We start from the raw sequence: 17,595 nt of genomic DNA, 5'->3' as shown, positions 1-17,595 counted from the left end.
CAAATTGATTCCCCCTTAGAAAAGGGGGTTGCCTTGGGGCGCCTGGGTGGCTCAGCCGTTAAGCGCCTGCCTTCGGCCCAGGGCCTGATCCCAGGGTCCTGGGATCAAGCCCCACATCGGGCTTCTCCACTGGGAGCCTGCTTCTTCCTCTCCCACTCGCCCTGCTTGTGTTCCCTCTCTCGCTGGCTGTCTCTCTGTCAAATAAATTAATAAAATCTTAAAAAAAAAAGAAAAGGGGGTTGCCTTGTATTCTAGGCATTAATTTTTTTCATCAGAATGTACACATTTTGAACAACATCCTAGCTGAAGCAAACTTGTTAGTTGTTACATCTTTACTTGGTCATAAGTACAAATACTGGAGTGTTATCTGCTTTTCAAGCCCTAGGAGTAAACATCTCCATCTCCCCTCTAGTAAATATATGCACATTTCTCAAAAACCTTTTGCTGACAGGTAAAAATCAGTAATTCAGGATGGTTTTATTCTTCAAAAGCAACTTTCTTGACCTTTAAAAGAAGTTCTTGGGGCGCCTGGGTGGCACAGCGGTTGAGCGTCTGCCTTCGGCTCGGGGTGGTCCCGGCGTTGTGGGATCGAGCCCCACATCGGGCTCCTCTGCTATGAGCCTGCTTCTTCCTCTCCCACTCCCCCTGCTTGTGTTCCCTCTCTCGCTGGCTGTCTTTCTGTCAAATAAGTAAAATCTTTAAAAAAAAAAAAAGTTATTGATGGGAATCTTGAAAATTTCTAATTGCAAATAATGTCACTGCCATCTAACTCTTTATTCTATAAATTTTATATACAAATGAAGTGACTGCTTCATTCCACAGATTTTAGGTGGTATACCTTGTATGTTGGGTTTTGGTTTTTTTTTAAAGATTTTATTCAGGCACCCCTGTATGTTATTTCAATTTAATTACATATTACCATCATTTGACAATTTCATTTAGCAATTACAGATGAGAGTTTAGCCAAAACATTAAAAACACACATCTTTGGGATTTTTCTCAGGGGAAAGTAGTGAATTGCCTAAAGCACTGTGTCCTCTATTTGGACAAATACGGCATCTCCCCTGAACCTAATCTCTACATATGACAGGAAGCTTGGAAAAGTAAATAGCACCAATGTTTGTTTTAGCGAAACCCTTAGGGACCTATCTATGTCCGAGGCTAGGTTGGGCACTAAGCCCACCCTCTGGGGTCTCAACCCTTGATATTCTCAGTGACTTGAGAAAAGTTATAATGATTTCACTTATGGATGTGTTTATGTGTGTTTAAATGTATTCAATTAAAAGAATGGTCCTTTTATAATACTGTATGTCAATTCTACCTCAATTAATTAAAACAACAGCTGGGGGGGGGAATGATCCTTTTTCTAAGGCCATTATAACCTATTAGGAGATGATGAAGATAATAATAGATGGTAGTTTTTCTGCCTCTTTTTGTTAAAATTAAGTCAGCAGCCATGTTGGCCATTTTACTGGTGCGTGAAATTCAAGTCTGGAAATCATTGGACGGGATGATCCTGGAGATCCTTCCGGCCTTATCTTTCTCTGTATGTCAGAAAGCACCAGCATCATCTCCCCAGGGCTCCCTCCACACACAAACACACACACACACACACACACACACACACACACACACACACACACACACCCCTACCCGGCCCAGCTCTGTCATCCCTTGGCTCCAGACCAGCATAGCTGCGCAAGCCTCCGCCAGGCCCTGCTGATGTGGTCCCTGGGATAGAGCACGTCTTCACAGCTCTTCCCCTCCCTCCTTTAGGGCTGAATCCGTTTCTCAGGGAGGCCTTCCCGGGCCACGCTATTCAGAACTGGAATTCCCACCCACAGCACACATTCACCCACTCCCTGTGCTTTCCCCGCTTTCATCTTTTACACTACCTCAAACAGTTTTACTTATCCTGTTTATTCTGTCTCCACTAAAATGAATAATAGAACCGAGACTATCCTGGCTCCCCTCACATGGGGATTATACCTTTTCCTTCTGTCTCCAGTGCCCTTTCCTGTTCCCTGGTTTCCGCAAACCACAGATCTTCCAGAGCAACCAAAGTTCCACCTCCCTGGCATCGTGACCCACATCCACGTCCCCTAAGCTGCCTCTTCACTGACCCCCTCCCTGAGCCCCCGCACACATACCTTTCTTCACCGGGCTCTAGGATTCACGTCCTGGTCCCAGAGGCGTTGCGGCTCCTCCTGCCGGGCCTCTCAGCAAAGCTGGTAAACAGCACACACTGGAGTCGGCCCCGATCTGGGTTCAGAAGCCCACCTGGCGGCGATCAACCCCACGATGGCTTACCAGCTCCCGAAACTTGGAAAACAAGGTTGAGAACCAGCCCTCTTCTCGGTCCCAGGGCCCTTACCAATTTTAAGGGTGGACTTCATATCCCTGACCCTTCTTTCCAGGTGCCTTTAAACTCTGTAGATTTAATGACACAACCAGGTTGGAAGGTTTCACGAGGTTTTAATAATCATCTAATAATACTGTGACACAAGAACAACACCCACGTGTCCCTCACCTGCTGAGACACATATGCACACGCCCTCTCTTCCTCTCACACGGACTCTGAGGTAGAAAGTATACTTCCTAAAGTAGAAAAATAACGGGCTGAGCCATGCCCAGATCACAGGCTCACAGCACTTGGTTGAAAGGAGGCCGCTTGAGAGCAGGGCCAGAGGCCGGGCTGGCTGCACGGAGGCCTCGGGGAGGCTGACGGGGCCACGAGCCGGACATCCCCGGCTTCCGGCGTGACCGCCGCTCAGGAGTAGCTGGAGAGGGTAAGGGATAAAGCTCCGTTGGCAGCTAGTCTTGTTCCAGCCTCCAAGGATAGAATATTCCCGGCACAAAAAGTGCTCTCAGCCAACATCTGTTGGATGAATGGATGACAGGCAAGGCGGAGAGGAAGAACTGTGAACATATCCTGGAGACTGGGAACCTTCTAGCCCAGGGTCGGGTGGCCAAGTGGTGGGACAGCACCTCCATCAACTATTGCAGAGGTGGCCAGGGAGGTGAAAATACCATCTCTAGGAGCTTCGGGGCACAGGCTCTACTGGTGGGTCGGGGTGAGGGGGGGAAGGGGGGGTCTCTTCTTTCCTCCCGAAGTGTCTTGTACCATAACTGGAGCCCTCGCCTCCCCAGGGCCCTGCTGTTCTCATCTGTTCTCATCCTCCAAGGCAGGCCTGTGTCTTTACTCAACTCTGGTGTCCAGCGCCTGGCACGTGGGGCATCAAGCGCCTCTGAGAGCATCAAGGCCCGCAGCAGCAGCAGCTTAGCTTCTGCATTCTACCAGATTCCATCTGCTCCGTGCCTGCGGGGTCTGGCCTTGCCTCAAAGGACCCCATTCACGTCTCCCTTCCACGGCAAAGCAGCCTCATCCCTCACCCTGGGGAAGAAGCACCGCGCCAACTGGGCCATGCGCCTGTTGTGAGGCAGCCGACGCCACTCGACGGGGTGGAGGCCCTGGGTCCCATCCACCCGGTCAGGCTCCCAGCGGCAGCTCGGGTGCAGCCAGTGGTAGTACACAAGCCGCAGAGCCAGCCCCAAAAGGAAGCAGATGCCGCTCGCGGGCAGCAGCATCCGCACGGGGATCCCACTGGGCAGCCAGGGGATGTGAGTCCACCAGGTGACCACCATGAGGACGCTGTCACCCAGGAGGAACGCCAGGTGGATGGCGGCGCGGCCTCGGGTGCGGCCCTCGGCCACGCTGAACCAGCAGAAGTAAAGAATGGTGGCCACGGTGGCCCGGTAGAGCCACTCCGAGCAGGCACCTGGCATGAAGTCCGTGCCCTGCAGCCAGACCCAGAACAGCAGCACCAGCCACAGGCCCACGAAGTGCAGGGCCACGTAGCGGGGGAAGAGAGCGGAGAAGAGGGCCACGGCCAGGACTCGGGGCCACAGCAGCAGCAGGTTCCACAGGAAGTAGACCACGGACGAGCCCAGCCCCAGGGGCGACTTGGAGGGGAGGCAGGTGCGCAAGGCCCGGTGGTAGTCAAGCAGCGCCCACGAGATGCCCACGAAGGACGTGCAGATGCCGACCCCTGTGGAGAGGAGGCGGAAACAGGTGAGTCCCGCGGGCAGCCTGCCTGGCCCTCCCTAGAGGTCACGGATGCCACGGGGCCCCAGAAGCGGGTGGGAGAGCCCCTGGTGGCTGAAGGGAAACTACAACTGGAGAAGATCTGTTTACACAACCAAAAACAGAGCGAGGGCTCAGATACGGAGTCTGCCCTTCGCCGCGAGGCTTTACTTTTCCGGTGCTACCACAGTGATATTCTTCCAGGACTGGGGGGGAGGGCTGTGTGACTTACATAGCCCCATCTGCACCCCTGTCACCCAGCACCTGGCGCCCTGGGCCCCTGGCCACACCCTGAGCATCTCCTAGGGCCCTGTAACTCTTTCTTTCCCAGAAGAGCGCAAGCCTTTCTTGGCACTGAAAATCGGTAATCCCAGTTCCCTCTTTAGTAGTCTCACAAATGGACGCAGGAAATCCCAGGGGTGGCAACAGGCCCGGGGTGGAAGCTGCCCTCCAGGCCAGGGGGGCCAGCCCTGCCATACAGATAGAACGTCCCAGCTCAAACTGGGCCTTTGTCTTGATTTTTCAACACTCGAAGTTTACTTCGGTGGAGATCCTTTCCCACCTCCTGGCTGCCCATCCTGGACTAGAGGCACCAGGACCTCCAGGGAGGGGTGTAAGCAGCACTGGAATGTCTCTAGAATGCCTCCTCCCCGCCCCTTTCCCACCGCAGGCCATCAACAGATGTTTACTGGAAATCTGTTGCAGGCCAGGAAGCCACCACGCTCCCCCTGGGAGCAGATGTGGGCAACGTCCCTTCCAAGTACCCCACACCAGGTCTCAGCACGGCCGATATCCTTGCAGTCCGCCTAGCACGCTGCATTCGCCAACCGGACAAGCTCAGCCCACAATATCAGGGAGGCCTGGAGCACGTGCCCTGTGAGCTCCAGACAGAATTTCCCCTCGAGTCACCCATCCCGACCCCACCCCATCCCACCTGCAGGTGACCGGGTAACACCGCACCCGCTTCTGTCTGGAGTCTTAGCACACAGTAGTTATCTATTGCCTTGTCTCTGTGCTCCTCCCGGGTACAAAACATTCCGCTCCCTTGGGGTCCCCAACAGCCCAGGACGTGGCACGGAATAGCAGCTGAATAAATGTTCGCTAAATAAAAAGTTAGGCGTATCTGTCTCTTCCCTTGCTCCCTGCCTCCCGTGCACATACAGTGGAGACTGTCCCTAGGCAGCCCTGATCCTAGACACCCGCGGCCCTCAGACAAACAGAAACATGTGCCCCGTGAGTGCTGTGTGCCCCGGAGCAGATCACTTCATCTTTCCGCACCTCTTTCCTCTCGGGTCAATCGGAGAGAAACGGCACCACCCCAGGGCCTCTGCACCTGTGAGCAGTTCGGCAGTGAAGCTCTCGGCACAGCGCCCGGCTGACGGCAGGCACTCAGCCATCCCGGCCGTCATGACGGTCACTTGTCCTCACTCCAAAGGCTAAGGAGTAACTGCCGAATCGAACGCAGACCTGCCTAAGGGACAGCCTCCCGTTTTCTAAGCGGCCTTTATACAAGACCGCGAACATTCCTGACATTGGTCGGAAGCTCCCCCCATGCCATAAGAGGGGGACTGGCCACCGGCCCATCACTCACACTGGTAGGACTCGGCCCGGCCACTCTGCAAGACGATGGCCAGCACCAGCGTGAGCTGGGGAGTCGTCTCCAAGAAGGTCTCGAAGAGCCGCAGCATGCTGATGTCCAGCGTTAGGAAGTCGGCGTAAGCCAGGTCAAACTCGGAGGGCGCCTCCTGCTGCCACACCAGGAGCCCCTGCTGCAGCCCCTGCACACACCTGGCGGGGCGGGCGCGGATGCCCCGAGGGGCCGGGTTAGTGTCCGCTGGCATTCCACCGTCCCTCACCCACCGCGGAGACGCAGGCGCGCTCCAGTCCGAGCTTATCGCACGGACACGAGTGACGTCACCTTGCCGAACTCATTCCTCGTCGTAACACGGGGATCCATACCGACTACCGCGCTCGGGCTGGCCAGGATGTCTCAAGGTCATCACAAACCCTGCCCCGTTCACTCCTTCCAGCATCCCCGCTTTGGAGATAGGAAAATAGAACCAAAGAGCTAACGAAGGGTGGAAACAGGATTTGGACCCAAAGTTGTATGAATTCCACAGGCACACTATGAAATCGCCTCAGGGGATAGTTCTCAAATGTTAGCAAGCCTAAGATTTTCTTAGGACCCTGTGGGGGAAGGGGAGCCACCGAGAGCTTCTGAGCACAGGCAAGATTGGTCGGATGGTGCTGTCGAAAGATCTCTCTGGCTGTGGAGAAGTGGAAGGGGAGGGGGGTTAGACAGGAAGGACAGATGCATTTAAGAGGACCGTCCAGAGTGATGGGCATGGAGACAGACACAGGGTTAAGGGAGTCCAGAGGTTGGCAGACAGGCCTGGCTGACCCACTGGCACGAGGGGCGTAGTGGAAGATGCACCATGATCTCCCTACCCGGAGCTGGTCTCAGCCGGCTACCGGGAGATGAGCCCATTCACTCACTGCCAATTCATTCCTCACTTACTGTCACTCCCCCCGATGGACGTGACAGCACACTAACGGAGCAGGGGGACTGGGGCTCTCCCTCAGCGGGAGCCTCTGCCCCTGCTCCCCCAAGGCCCTGCCTCAGTCTAGTCAAAGGCAGGAACAGAGACCCCCTTTTCAAAACCAAAGTTCAGTAAAGTCTGCCTGCCTCGTGCTCGGCAGAAATAGGAGCCGGAAGATGCACGGCACGGTTACAGGTTCAGGGCTCCTCGAGGCCCGCCAGGACTGGAGCAACTGCTCTCCTTCGTGCCTGCCCTCCCGGCATATTCTCGAGGCCTGTGCAGTCCCTCAGGCAAAACTGCAATATTCAAAGCTCCTCTTGACCACTCCTGGGGACTCAATGCAGCTTTGTCAAGAAAGATCTGGAGAGAATCTACAAAATGGATTCAAGAGCAGATCCTGGCTCCAGCCACCTCATCCCAACCCGGACCACATGGTGTCCTGAATCCATCGCATGACTCTGATCCCTTGGGTTCAGCTGCTTCATCTCTAGAGGGCCCTGCCGGTTCTGCAAAGGAGTACAACCCACACGGATTTTCTGGAACCCAGCCTGTGCCCAGCCTCGGCTGGCTCAAGGGACAGGGATGAGTCAGACCCCATCGCCTGGCTCTTGCTCGCTCTGGGGGCGAGAGGGTGGGGCAGGGAGAATGAAACTGGGGAAGTAGGGGTTGAGAGAACAAGCTCCGGTCTGGGGGTCAGGGTTGCTGAAGCGCCCCGGTAACCCGGGTAATCCAGCCAGCTGACATTTCTTGAAGGCTTACTTGCGCCAAAGGAAGTTGCAGGTCTTATTTCATTTCATTTAATCCCTACCAAACACAGGCAGGTGCTACAACCATCCCCACTGGAACAATGAATAAACTGAGACCCAGAGGGCTCAAGTGACTTGCCCAAGGCTCCACTGGCAGCAAAAAGGAACATTTTTTTGTAGGGAACTGCCATGACACTAGAGTCCACCAAGAGCCAAGCACCAAGCTAGGCACCTTGGCTCCTGCCTTCACTCCCCACAACGGGCCACCTACCAGACCTGCCTCTACATTCCTGCCTCCTTTACACAGAGGAGGAAACTGAGGCTTAGAGAACGCAGGAATGAGGCCACAGACGGTAAATTTAGCTAGCACTGGAGCCCAGACAGGTCTGATTCCAAATCATGTGCCTCCTCTTCTCTGGGCTTCAGTTTCTTCCCCAGGGCCAGGGAGGGCAGGGTTAGATGAGCTCCGAGGGCTCTCAGCCGGCCTCTCCTCCTTTAGGGGCGGGGAGCTCACCTGCAAGCAGAAGTGCCCGTACTCTGGGGCCCCGATCCTCCCCTTCCCACCCCCTTCCCGGCGTCAGGGCTCTCCCCCGTGCAGGTGCCGCTGGGCTGCGTTCCCCTTCGCACTGCCCGAGGGCGTGGTGCTCACCTGTACAGGTAGCCCAGCTGCAGGACGTGCAGCAGCGCCAGGCAGCGGCCCGGGGGCTGTGGCGCGTGCAAGCCGGCGGGGTCGGCGCGCAACCAGACCCAGCTGAAGAGCTGCAGCGCGACGGAGGCGAGGCCCAGCAGCGCCAACACCATCGCCGCACACAGGTAGCGGCCGCTGAGCACATACTGGCCCGCGGCCCACAGGTCGGCGCCCAGGTCGATCAGGAAGGCGGCGGTGCCCAAAAAGCCCAGGACCACGTCCCAAAGGAGCGCGGCGCGGGGCAACCAGGGCATGACCCGCCAGCCTCTCGCCCTCCTTCTCCTCCAGGCTCCAACCCGCCCTCTGGGCCCGGGGTCGCCGCGGCAGGAAGGAGGCGGACGCAGCCCTAGGGGCCGCCCAGGGCCCGGGCCTCCTGGGCGGGACTTCCCCGTCCCGCCCTGTCCGGGGAGGAGCAAGGCCCGCGGACCCCGCGGCTGGGGGCGCCCGCGGTCCGCACGCCCCATCCGTCTGCGACCCTGACGGCCACCCCCGGCTGCGGCCCAGCAACCGCGCAGGGTCCCCGCACGCAGCCGCGCTGAGCCCCGAGGACCGCTAGGCCCGACGACGGACCGGCGCAGCCACTCTGCCCTTCCTTAGCTCGGCTGACCTCTGATTGCCTTCGCTTTGCAATTGAGGCAAAAGAAGGCCCGAGACGACGGAAATGGCCCGGGGAGTAGCGCCGGGCTATGGGATCACAGCTCCTCACATCCGCGTTGTTGCAAACCAAAAAGGCCCGTTCTGATCCCCGATTGCGGGACTTTGCACTCATTGTGCCTCGAGTTCGGGTGAGGGCAGGGCAGAACGAGGGCACGGGACCTACAAGGCGCCTCTTCCTGGCGGCTCGTTTTACTCCAAGAGCAGAGGCCCGGGTGAGGGAGGACGTTTAATAACTGTTCAGGAACTCCGTAGGGAGTTGTAGTAAACATTATTTACATATGAAAAGGAGAAACGCACAGAATGAGATGCTCGAGGAGCTTTGAGTTTTGGATGAAACTTGGGGGAGAAAATGCGCTGGGGTGCGGGAAAGTGGCNGGAGCGGCGCGCGCAGGCCCAGCAGCGGCGCGAGCAGGAGCGCGAGCCCGGGCGCGGGCGCGGAGCCGGGGGCGCGCAGGCAGGAGGCGTACGCGTCGAAGGCCACCTCGCGCAGCGCGCACACGTGCTCGGTGCGGCACGCTTGGCCGCAGGCTTCGCGGTCGTAGCTGACCGAGTTGTAGACGTAGTAGCGCTGCAGCGCGCCGGGGTCGTCGGCGATGCGGCCCAGCGCTGCGTGCAGGGAGCGGGCGCCTGCGTCGGGCACCCCGTAGGCCTCGGTGAGCCGGTACTCGAGCTCCCAGAGCGGGGTTCCCTGCGCGTTCGCCTGGCTCAGGTTCACGAAGTAGGTCACCATGTCCTGGAGAGAGCGCACGAAGAGGGCAGGCCGTGAGCAGCCGGCAGCTTCCACCCCCCTCCCCCGCATTCTACACCTTGCATTTGCCCCCCCAGAGTCTTTATAGCTCTGGCAATGACTGCGATTCGTGAGCGTTTCCTGCTTACGGGGTGTGCCTGGTAGGCTGATGAGGTAACAGCACTTATTACCCCCATTGCACAGATGAGGACACTGGGTCCTAAAGAGGTTAATTCATTGTCCAGGGTCCTACACGTGTTTAGTGGCAGAGGCGGGTTTGGAATCCAGGTTGTCAGCCCTATGAATCTTCTGTCCCAGGATAAAAAGCTACTTAAAGAAGTGGCATGGAGTGCTGGCTGAAAGAGGTTATGGAATTGTGGTTGACAAGGGTTTGGGATACACCCAAAACTCCTAGGATCAGATGGATCTTCAGAACTAGAATCTGGAAAGGCTTATCTGTCCCATGCTTTCCACTTTAATTTGTGGCCTCAGGTCACTGGAAGTGGGGCAGGAGGAGCTGCTGTGGATGGAGGGCAGCTTCCCCCTAGGCACGTTATGTGATTTCATTTGGTCCTCTTCAAACTCAGTGACGGACTGTTACTCCCATTTGACAGAGGAGCAGAGGCGGGAAGGGATCAAAAATCTCGCGAGTGATGGAGCCAGGATTCAAACCCAGGCCTGTCTGACTCCTTCCCTGAGAAGGCATGTTGGGGGAGGGAGGGTGTAGGGAACCAGCCGATCATTCCTCTGCTAAGGCCCTCTGAGTCCATGTGGACAATAGGCCACCCTCTTGAAAAACCTCAGACCTCCTCTCCATACACACTTACTCTAGAGTCAAGGACCTAGGTTATCTCATCCAGTCCCTGGTTTTAAATGTCCTCTCTCCATCACCGATTAAATCTCTACACTCACCTCTCCCTGGGCCTCCAACTTGAATACCCAGCTGCCTCGTCCCTGGGCATTTCACTCGGACACCATTCAGACTCCCCAAGTTTACAGGTCCCAAACCAGACCTCCGATCTTCCCTCTGAAACGCGCTCCTCCCACGTGATCCGAGTTCAGTCAAGGGCAGCTTCACCCCTCCAGGCACTGAGGCCAAAGCCTTGACTCCTCTCTTTCTCTCACACCCTCCTCATCTAGCCCAGCAGCATATCCTGTCTTCTCCGCCTTCAGCAGACATCCAGGATCTGGGGCCTCTCAGTTGCCCCACTGCCACACCCTGGGCCACGCCACCGTCACCTCTCAGTGGTTATTGTGGTCACCTCCTCACTCACCCTCCCCCCACCCCCATTTCTGCCCTTGCCCTCTACAGGCTGTTATCTGCATAGCAGGTGGGGTGTTGTAAAATTCAGAGTCAGAATATTTAATTCTTCTGCCCCAAACCCTCCAGATCCAGAGTCGAATCACAGCTGACGGCCCGCGTGGCTCCCTCCCTCAATTTACTCAGAAATCAGATGTCACCCTATCAGTGACACTTCTGTCCTGCCTATCTCACAGCATGCACGTGCGTGTGCACGCACACCAGACAACGAGCACACCTGTCCCCTCACCCTGCTTTGTCCTTACCTCTTCTCTCCACGCCATACTTAACGTTCCTTATTATTTATTGTGTGTCTCCTGTGAGAACGTCAGTTCCAGGAGAGAAGTGGCTTTGTCACCGCTGACCTGCGTATCTCCTGAGCTCAACACAGGGCCCGGCTCAGGGTAGGCGCTTAGTACATTTTGTTGATTAAATTAAGGAATACCATTTCTTTGCTGTTTCAGCAATCACAAGCCCATCCTGGGAGATGAGGGGTAGCTCAATGAGTTAGGGGCCGGCTTTGGCTGAGGCCTAGTTGGTGTAGGCATGAGGTGGGCAATGGGCATGAGGTCCCACTGCGGGAGGCCTTGAACACCAGGCCAAAGAGATCCAGCTTATCTTGTGGGCACTGGGGAGCCACTGAAGGTTTTTGAGGCTTCTGTAGTACGCAGTAGATGCATTACAGCAGGTCAGGGCGGCCAGGCAGGAGGCTATGATCTAGGGTGAAGGGAGATTTGGGGACAAAGAATTGACCCGACTTGGTTGCAGGACTTGGAGAGGCTCAAGGGAACCTGAGCTCTAGAAGAGGGTGGATTAGCTGCAAGGAGTTAGGCGAGGCGGCGAGACGTTCAGGTCCCTCCCCACCCTCCCCCTCCGGCCCCAGCTGACCCAGGGCTCCTGACCTGCAGGCTCAGTGTGGCTCGGTCGTATTCAAATATCCGGATGCCTGGATTGTTGGCCCCGTTGACCACGCCAGGTAAGGTGGTTTTCCATGGGGTGACTCCAGGTGTCAGGAACATGACACTGATGGGGGCACCTTTCAGGAGAGAGACCGTGGGACTGAGAGAGAGGCTGGCAAGAGGAGGAGGGGGTGGGCTGGCAGCTGTCGTCCGTGGCGAGTACCTGCCTCATCGTAGAACATCCGGAAGCTGTCAGTGTGGTGGTGTCCGAAGAACTGCCCTGCGATGACTCCATGATGCTTCCGGACCACCTTCAGGTACTCCTCATTGAAGCCCTTCCGGAACCACGCTTTGTTCCGCGTCTTCTCGAAGAAGCCCGGGGGCACGTGGCCAATAATGTACACCTGCAAGGAAGGGGTGCCCAGGAGGGGCTCAGGATGCCCTCCCTGACCCCTCACCTCCACCTCTCAACACCTGCCCCTTCTCCCCGGAGGCTAGCAGACAGGCTCCAAGGTCCCCCCCCCCCCGCCAAGCCCACCCCCGGGCACATGCCAGCCCTCTGAGGACCAGCGATGATTTTACCAGGCGTTGCCCACTTCCGTGCCTTCACGTGCTAAGCCTGCCCCCCCCCCAAGAACCCGCCTCTTTCTCCCCGGCTGTGGTGAGGATGGAAGAAGCCCCCTCCTGGGGCCAGTGATGAAGGACCGTCGGTGATGTGGGCCCCTCAAGTGAGTGGCTGAGTTTGTGTCAAAGTGGGAGCCTTGTTCAGGAAGGGACCCCAGAGAGGTGGGGAAGGTGGGAGTCCTTACCATCTCCTTAGCGCGGGATGCACTGGTCAGCACGTCCTCGAGCCAGCGGAACTGCTGGCCGGGGTCCGCCATGCCGGCCGTCTGCTCGTTGTTGCTGTAGTACAGATTGGTGTTGAGGACCACGATCCGCCCGGCCCCGCTCGGCCCCGGCAACTTCTCCGAATAGAAGGCACCTGAGGGGGCACAGCCAGGCAGCGTCGGAAGGGTCCCCTGCCTCTGACGAGACAGGCCTCCGTGGCGCTCCCCCTCGCTCCCACCTGCTCCTGCCCTTGCGTCCTCCCTTCCCGTAGGAGGGCCCTGGCGAGACGACCAAGGGCTCCAGGCCTGGCCCTGCGCTTATGGGCTGTGCACCTCGGGAGCATTTTGACTTCACCGCTCGGTGCTTCTGTCGCCCTTTTCTAGAACGTGAAGAAGAGCAAGACGCCTTCGCTCCTCCAGACCCACTGTCAACCCTGTTCACTCAACTGTCCATCCCGGAAGCTGAGCTCTGTGGACTAAATCAGTGGGTTTCTGTTTGGATGTGACCCGTGGGGACTGAGGACAGGGAAGAGAGTAGGCCAGGGTCACCTTCAAGGGTCTGGCTGTGTCTGTGGATCAGCGGTTCTCAGCCACTGATTTTGTGCCCGGGGAACGTTTGGCAGCGTCTGGAGACATCTGGGTGACGGCAATGGAGGGTGTTACTCGTATCCGGCATCCGTGGATGCTGTGACATCCTACAGTGCGCAGCATGGCCCCCACGAGGAACCATCCAGCCCACGAGGCCAGTGGTGCCAAGGTCACTGCCCCTTTCTTGTTTCAGTCTTGGAGCGTGCTGACAGGAGTGCCTGGACCCCAGTAAGTGCTCAGGAAACGGTCACTTAGGATCCCCATTAGAGCCGTTGAGAGCATGGGCAGTGGAGTCAGCCCCGGATTCTGCTCTCAAGTCGGCCACCTCTAAGCTGGCTGATCTTGGCCAATGGACTCGACATCTTCAAGCCTCTGTCTCCTTTTTTTTTTTCCAAAGATTTTATTTATTTATTTGACAGAGATAGAGACAGCCAGTGAGAGAGGGAACACAAGCAGGGGGAGTGGGAGAGGAAGAAGCGGGCTCATAGCGCAGGAGCCTGATGTGGGGCTCGATCCCATAACGACGGGATCACGCCCTGAGCCAAAGGCAGACTCTTAACCGCTGTGCCACCCAGGCGCCCCAAGCCTCTGTCTCCTTATCTGTAAAATGGGTATAAAATGAGTACGTATTTCCTGGGGTCGTGGTGAGGGCAAAAATTCAATCAGACCTTGGCACACAAGGAATTGCTTATACTTGCTAAATGGTGCTAGTACCTTCTTTGAAGAGAGCGATGGAATCGTTACTGAGCCAGGGTCTCCACAGTTCTGCTACCTGATTGTAGATGTTGTTGCTCCCTGCCGGTAACTGGTTTTTGGGGTGAAAGTCATGATTTCCCAAAGCAGCGTAGACTTTCGTATCTGGGAGGAAAAACAGACATATAAACATATATACGTGAAAGCGCTCGGCAGAGTGGGTACCTTTCAGCCTGCCACTGACCATCAGAGCCCATGGGGAAGAGCTGTAGCATGGATGAGGGAAATACAGAGATAAGCAGAAAATAGCATTCAATAGAATCTGGTAGAACATTGCTCAGACCTGGGAAGGAAGAGTAGTGAGTTCTCCAATCCCAGTTCCTAACCCCATTCCCAGTACAGTTTCCTGGTTGGAAGGAAGCATCAGAGGATGAGAAGAAGAAAGCCAGAGGATCTAAATAACCTTCCCATCCCTTGTGAGGCCCTTGGTAATGTAGTGCTTCTTGTTCTTGTCCATTCCAGGTCTCCTAACTGTTAGGGAAGGGGTCTGGTTCACTCTGGGAGCCTCAGCAGTCATGCATTCCGTGATTCAACAGGTGTGCATTGAACACCTCGTGTGGGCCAACTCGTAGACCCGGAAACCGAGCACCCAGTCCCAGTCCCAGTCCCAGGGGCCTTGCAGTGCAGTAGGGTTGACAGGTATTGAGTAATTCGAGGTGGGAGGACTGTCACAAAAAAAGGGTAGAGCCACTTGCTGTGGAAGTGTACAACTGGGGTTGGGTGGGGTGTTCGAGGAGGAAGCGGCTTGTGAATGACCCCTCGGGGGAGGGAGCCCATCAGATGCGTTTCCTCCTCTCGAGTAGCCTCATTCCTGCTTTTAGTTTACGTCTGTGTCTGACAAGTAGTAGTTGCTCAATAAATGTGTGTTGAGATACAAAAACTCCTCTGAGCTCAGGGCAGGGTTTTGCCCTTACAGGAGCTTGGCATTCCCCAGGGAGTGAGTGACCTTGAACCAATGAGGGGGGAGGGGGGAGCCTCTGAGTCCCACTGGGGAAGATGTTTTCACAAACTTTTGCCCTGTAGAGCCCACAAGAAAGCTCCGCAGAAAGAGGAGTTGGAAGATCCCCATCAGGAACTGTTTGCCAACCAGAAGCCCCCTCTGTCACTGCCTGGAAAAACCTCACCCCTTTAACATAAATGCCGGCAGTCATTAAGAATCCTTTTAGAGGGGCAGCTGGGTGGCTCAGTCGGTTAAGAGTTTGACTCTTGGGGCGCCTGGGTGGCACAGCGGTTAAGCGTCTGCCTTCGGCTCAGGGTGTGATCCCGGCGTTGTGGGATCGAGCCCCACATCAGGCTCCTGCGCTATGAGCCTGCTTCTTCCTCTCCCACCCCCCCTGCTTGTGTTCCCTCTCTCGTTGGCTGTCTCTATCTCTGTCAAATAAATAAATAAATAAATAAATAAAAACCTTAAAAAAAAAAAGAGTTTGACTCTTGATTCAGCTCAGACTCAGGTCATGATCTTGGGGTCGCGCTCAGCAGGGAGTCTGCTTGAGATTCTCTCCCTCTCCCTCTGCCCCTCCTTCCCTAAAATAAATAAATAAATCTTAAAAAAGAAAAAAAGGATCCATTTAGAAAAAACACAAACCCCTGGAATTCCAAGGACAGATGAGAAGGGAGGGAATCTCTCCCCTTTTCTGCTGCCTGTTAGTGCCGGGCACTGGGAGAAGCCCCTTACAAGCATAAGCTCCATGAGGACACCGGCTGGCGTCTAGTTCACGGCCAAGCTCCCTACTCCTAGAATGGTATCTCACTCCTAGTAGATACTCGACAAATATTTGTTGACTAGATGAGTGGATTACTTTACTCAATCCTCACAACAACCTTCTGGGCAGGTACCATGATTTTCGTCATTTTGTGCAGACAGGAAGTGAAGTCTCCGGGGCATGGCCCAGTCAGAAGTGGCAGAGCCTGAGCTGGGAGCAGGACCTGCGTTCACCTGCGTTCACCTGTGTCCACCGCTCAGCTGTGCTGGGGAAGACGGGCCAGCGTTCACAGTGACTCTGATGGGGAACACGGGTGGCACGTGGCAGGAAGAACACATGACACATAATGTGGACCCAAAATCTCAAGCTTCGGTCCCTTCCTCCTCTCCAGCGATTTGCCTGACTTCTCTGTGCTTCGGCTTTTTTATCTATAAAATGGAGAGTGTTCTGCTTTACCTGCGTTGCTATAATTCTCATATTAAGTTCGTGTCTCCTTTCAATTCTTCTAATATGTTCTTATTTTAACATCTCTCCGGGTGGGGTGTGATTTATCATGGAGGCCATGAGAGAGCGCTGCCATACTCCAACAGCATTTTTTTCTTAGCAATACAGAAAATAATGATGCATCTCACAGTCTATGGCATCTCAGGTATTAGGGAATTCAATAAATGCGCAAGTGTGTTACAAATGAGAAGATCTTCTCATTTACATTGGTATGTGAGCTCATAGTTGTAAAGCATTTTCTCTTTTTTAAAATATTTTATTTATTTATTTGACAGAGAGAGAGCACAAGTAGGGGGAGTGGCAGAGGGAGAGGGAGAGGCAGGCTCCCCATGGAGCAGACAGCCTGACACGGGGCTCCATCCCAGGACTCCGGGATCATGACCTGAGCTAAAGGCAGACGCTTAACCAACTGAGCCACCCAGATGCCCCTGTAAAGCATTTTCTTGTCCATTATTTCATTTTTATTCCAGAGGCCCCTGTGGAGCAGAGGAAAGAGTGCTCAGAGTCGGATCTGAGTTTGAATTCCCTCCCTAGGAACTGACTAGCTTTGAGCCATCGGTGCCTTATCCCCACATCCAGACAACTGTGCATAAAATGATTCACGCTGAGGGAAGGAGGTGGGAAAGGAGATTGCCTGGAGGACAGAGATGAGAGGGTGACAGCAGCCGAGGGCCCGTCCTGGAGTGACGTTGGGAGTGGTGGGTCACAGTGGTGCTCACACCAGGATTTGTGTCCCCGCCCTTCCACATGCCCTTGACCAGTTAACTTGACTTCAGGGTGCGCATTTCCCCCCAGTAGAATTGCAGTAGTAAGAGTACTTACTCCTCTCCAGGAGTGTCACAGCAGTGAGTGAGCTACGGCACGGGTCAGAGCAGGGCCTGACACTTCGCCTCAGTACAGAGATACGTGCAGTTACTGCTGCTGCTAATATTGCTAATATTTATTGTTATTATCACCGATCCACAGCTGGGGCCTGGGGATCCGCGTCTAAGACCTGTAGAGGAAGCAGCTGTTCCAGAACCCGAAGGAGGTGGGGGTGGGGGCTGGCGGGCTGCGCGGATGGGTCCCCAGCTGGCAACCTGAGAGCCTGATTCGGTCCCCAGCCCCTTGTTTTGGCACAGCCTGCTTAAAGACATTTTCGGGGGCCGTTAGGTGGGGCCTGCAGATCCCATTATCCTTGTCGTGTCCCATGGGACTGCTGCCATAACCACTCAGGGGCTCTGCCTGCTCTCTGGGGCTCTCAAGGCCTTGGAAGCACCAAGAACAGCCCCTGGGCTGGAAATCAGCCTCTCCCAGAGGCCCTGGTAGCCAGGATGGCTTGAGGGTGGTGGAGGGCAGCTCTGGGGCCACAGCAGGACAGAAGGCTATGGGCTAGTCCCCGTGAGACCTACCGGGAATGATGCCTGTATATAAACTGCAGGCGCCCCGAGAAGGGGCCATGAGTGGCTGTAAAACAGGCAGTGAAATGTCAGGCATTTCCGTTAATAGGATTTGGCGTGTAAACAGGCCAGTGATGGCTTGCGTTCCTCGAGGGGTTGTTGGAAGGGAAGACAGGATCGATCGGTCGCTATGAGACCTG

At 55.6% G+C, this 17,595-nt stretch overlaps 2 protein-coding genes across 6 annotated transcripts in view; both read right to left on the bottom strand.

Annotated features, from left to right (window-relative positions):
* Nucleotides 1-181: 181 nt before the first annotated feature.
* XKR8 (XK related 8) lies at nt 182-8,413 on the bottom strand. Of its 5 annotated transcripts, none has more exons than XR_857807.3 (6): nt 8,020-8,413; nt 5,676-5,872; nt 2,531-4,049; nt 2,375-2,430; nt 2,151-2,280; nt 182-678 (listed from the first exon to the last, which is right to left on the bottom strand). XR_857807.3 is itself a non-coding variant. In XM_011229070.2 (3 exons), exons 1-3 carry the CDS (start codon nt 8,310-8,312, stop codon nt 3,340-3,342), a joined length of 1,200 nt encoding a protein of 399 aa, XP_011227372.1. In that variant the 5' UTR covers nt 8,313-8,413; the 3' UTR covers nt 2,459-3,339. The 5 variants fall into 5 exon arrangements, 1 of the variants encoding a protein (XP_011227372.1); XR_857804.3 differs by having other exon boundaries at nt 637-696; XR_004621949.1 differs by having other exon boundaries at nt 647-696; nt 2,151-2,228.
* The window catches only part of SMPDL3B (sphingomyelin phosphodiesterase acid like 3B), a 21,691-nt gene continuing 12,500 nt past the window's right edge, over nt 8,405-17,595 (bottom strand). Inside the window, exons 4-9 of the mRNA XM_034645095.1 lie at nt 13,771-13,914; nt 12,451-12,623; nt 11,865-12,045; nt 11,645-11,778; nt 9,013-9,448; nt 8,405-8,907 (exon numbers count right to left, since the gene is read on the bottom strand). Of these exons, the coding sequence (XP_034500986.1) occupies nt 8,405-8,907; nt 9,013-9,448; nt 11,645-11,778; nt 11,865-12,045; nt 12,451-12,623; nt 13,771-13,914 (1,571 nt within the window). The remainder of the gene's footprint in view (nt 8,908-9,012; nt 9,449-11,644; nt 11,779-11,864; nt 12,046-12,450; nt 12,624-13,770; nt 13,915-17,595) is intronic.

Source organism: Ailuropoda melanoleuca, chromosome 2 (genome assembly GCF_002007445.2).
Source record: "Ailuropoda melanoleuca isolate Jingjing chromosome 2, ASM200744v2, whole genome shotgun sequence".
Lineage (NCBI taxonomy): Eukaryota > Metazoa > Chordata > Mammalia > Carnivora > Ursidae > Ailuropoda > Ailuropoda melanoleuca.
The sequence above is the reverse complement of the archived record's forward strand: the minus strand, read 5'-3'. Positions and strand labels throughout refer to the sequence as shown.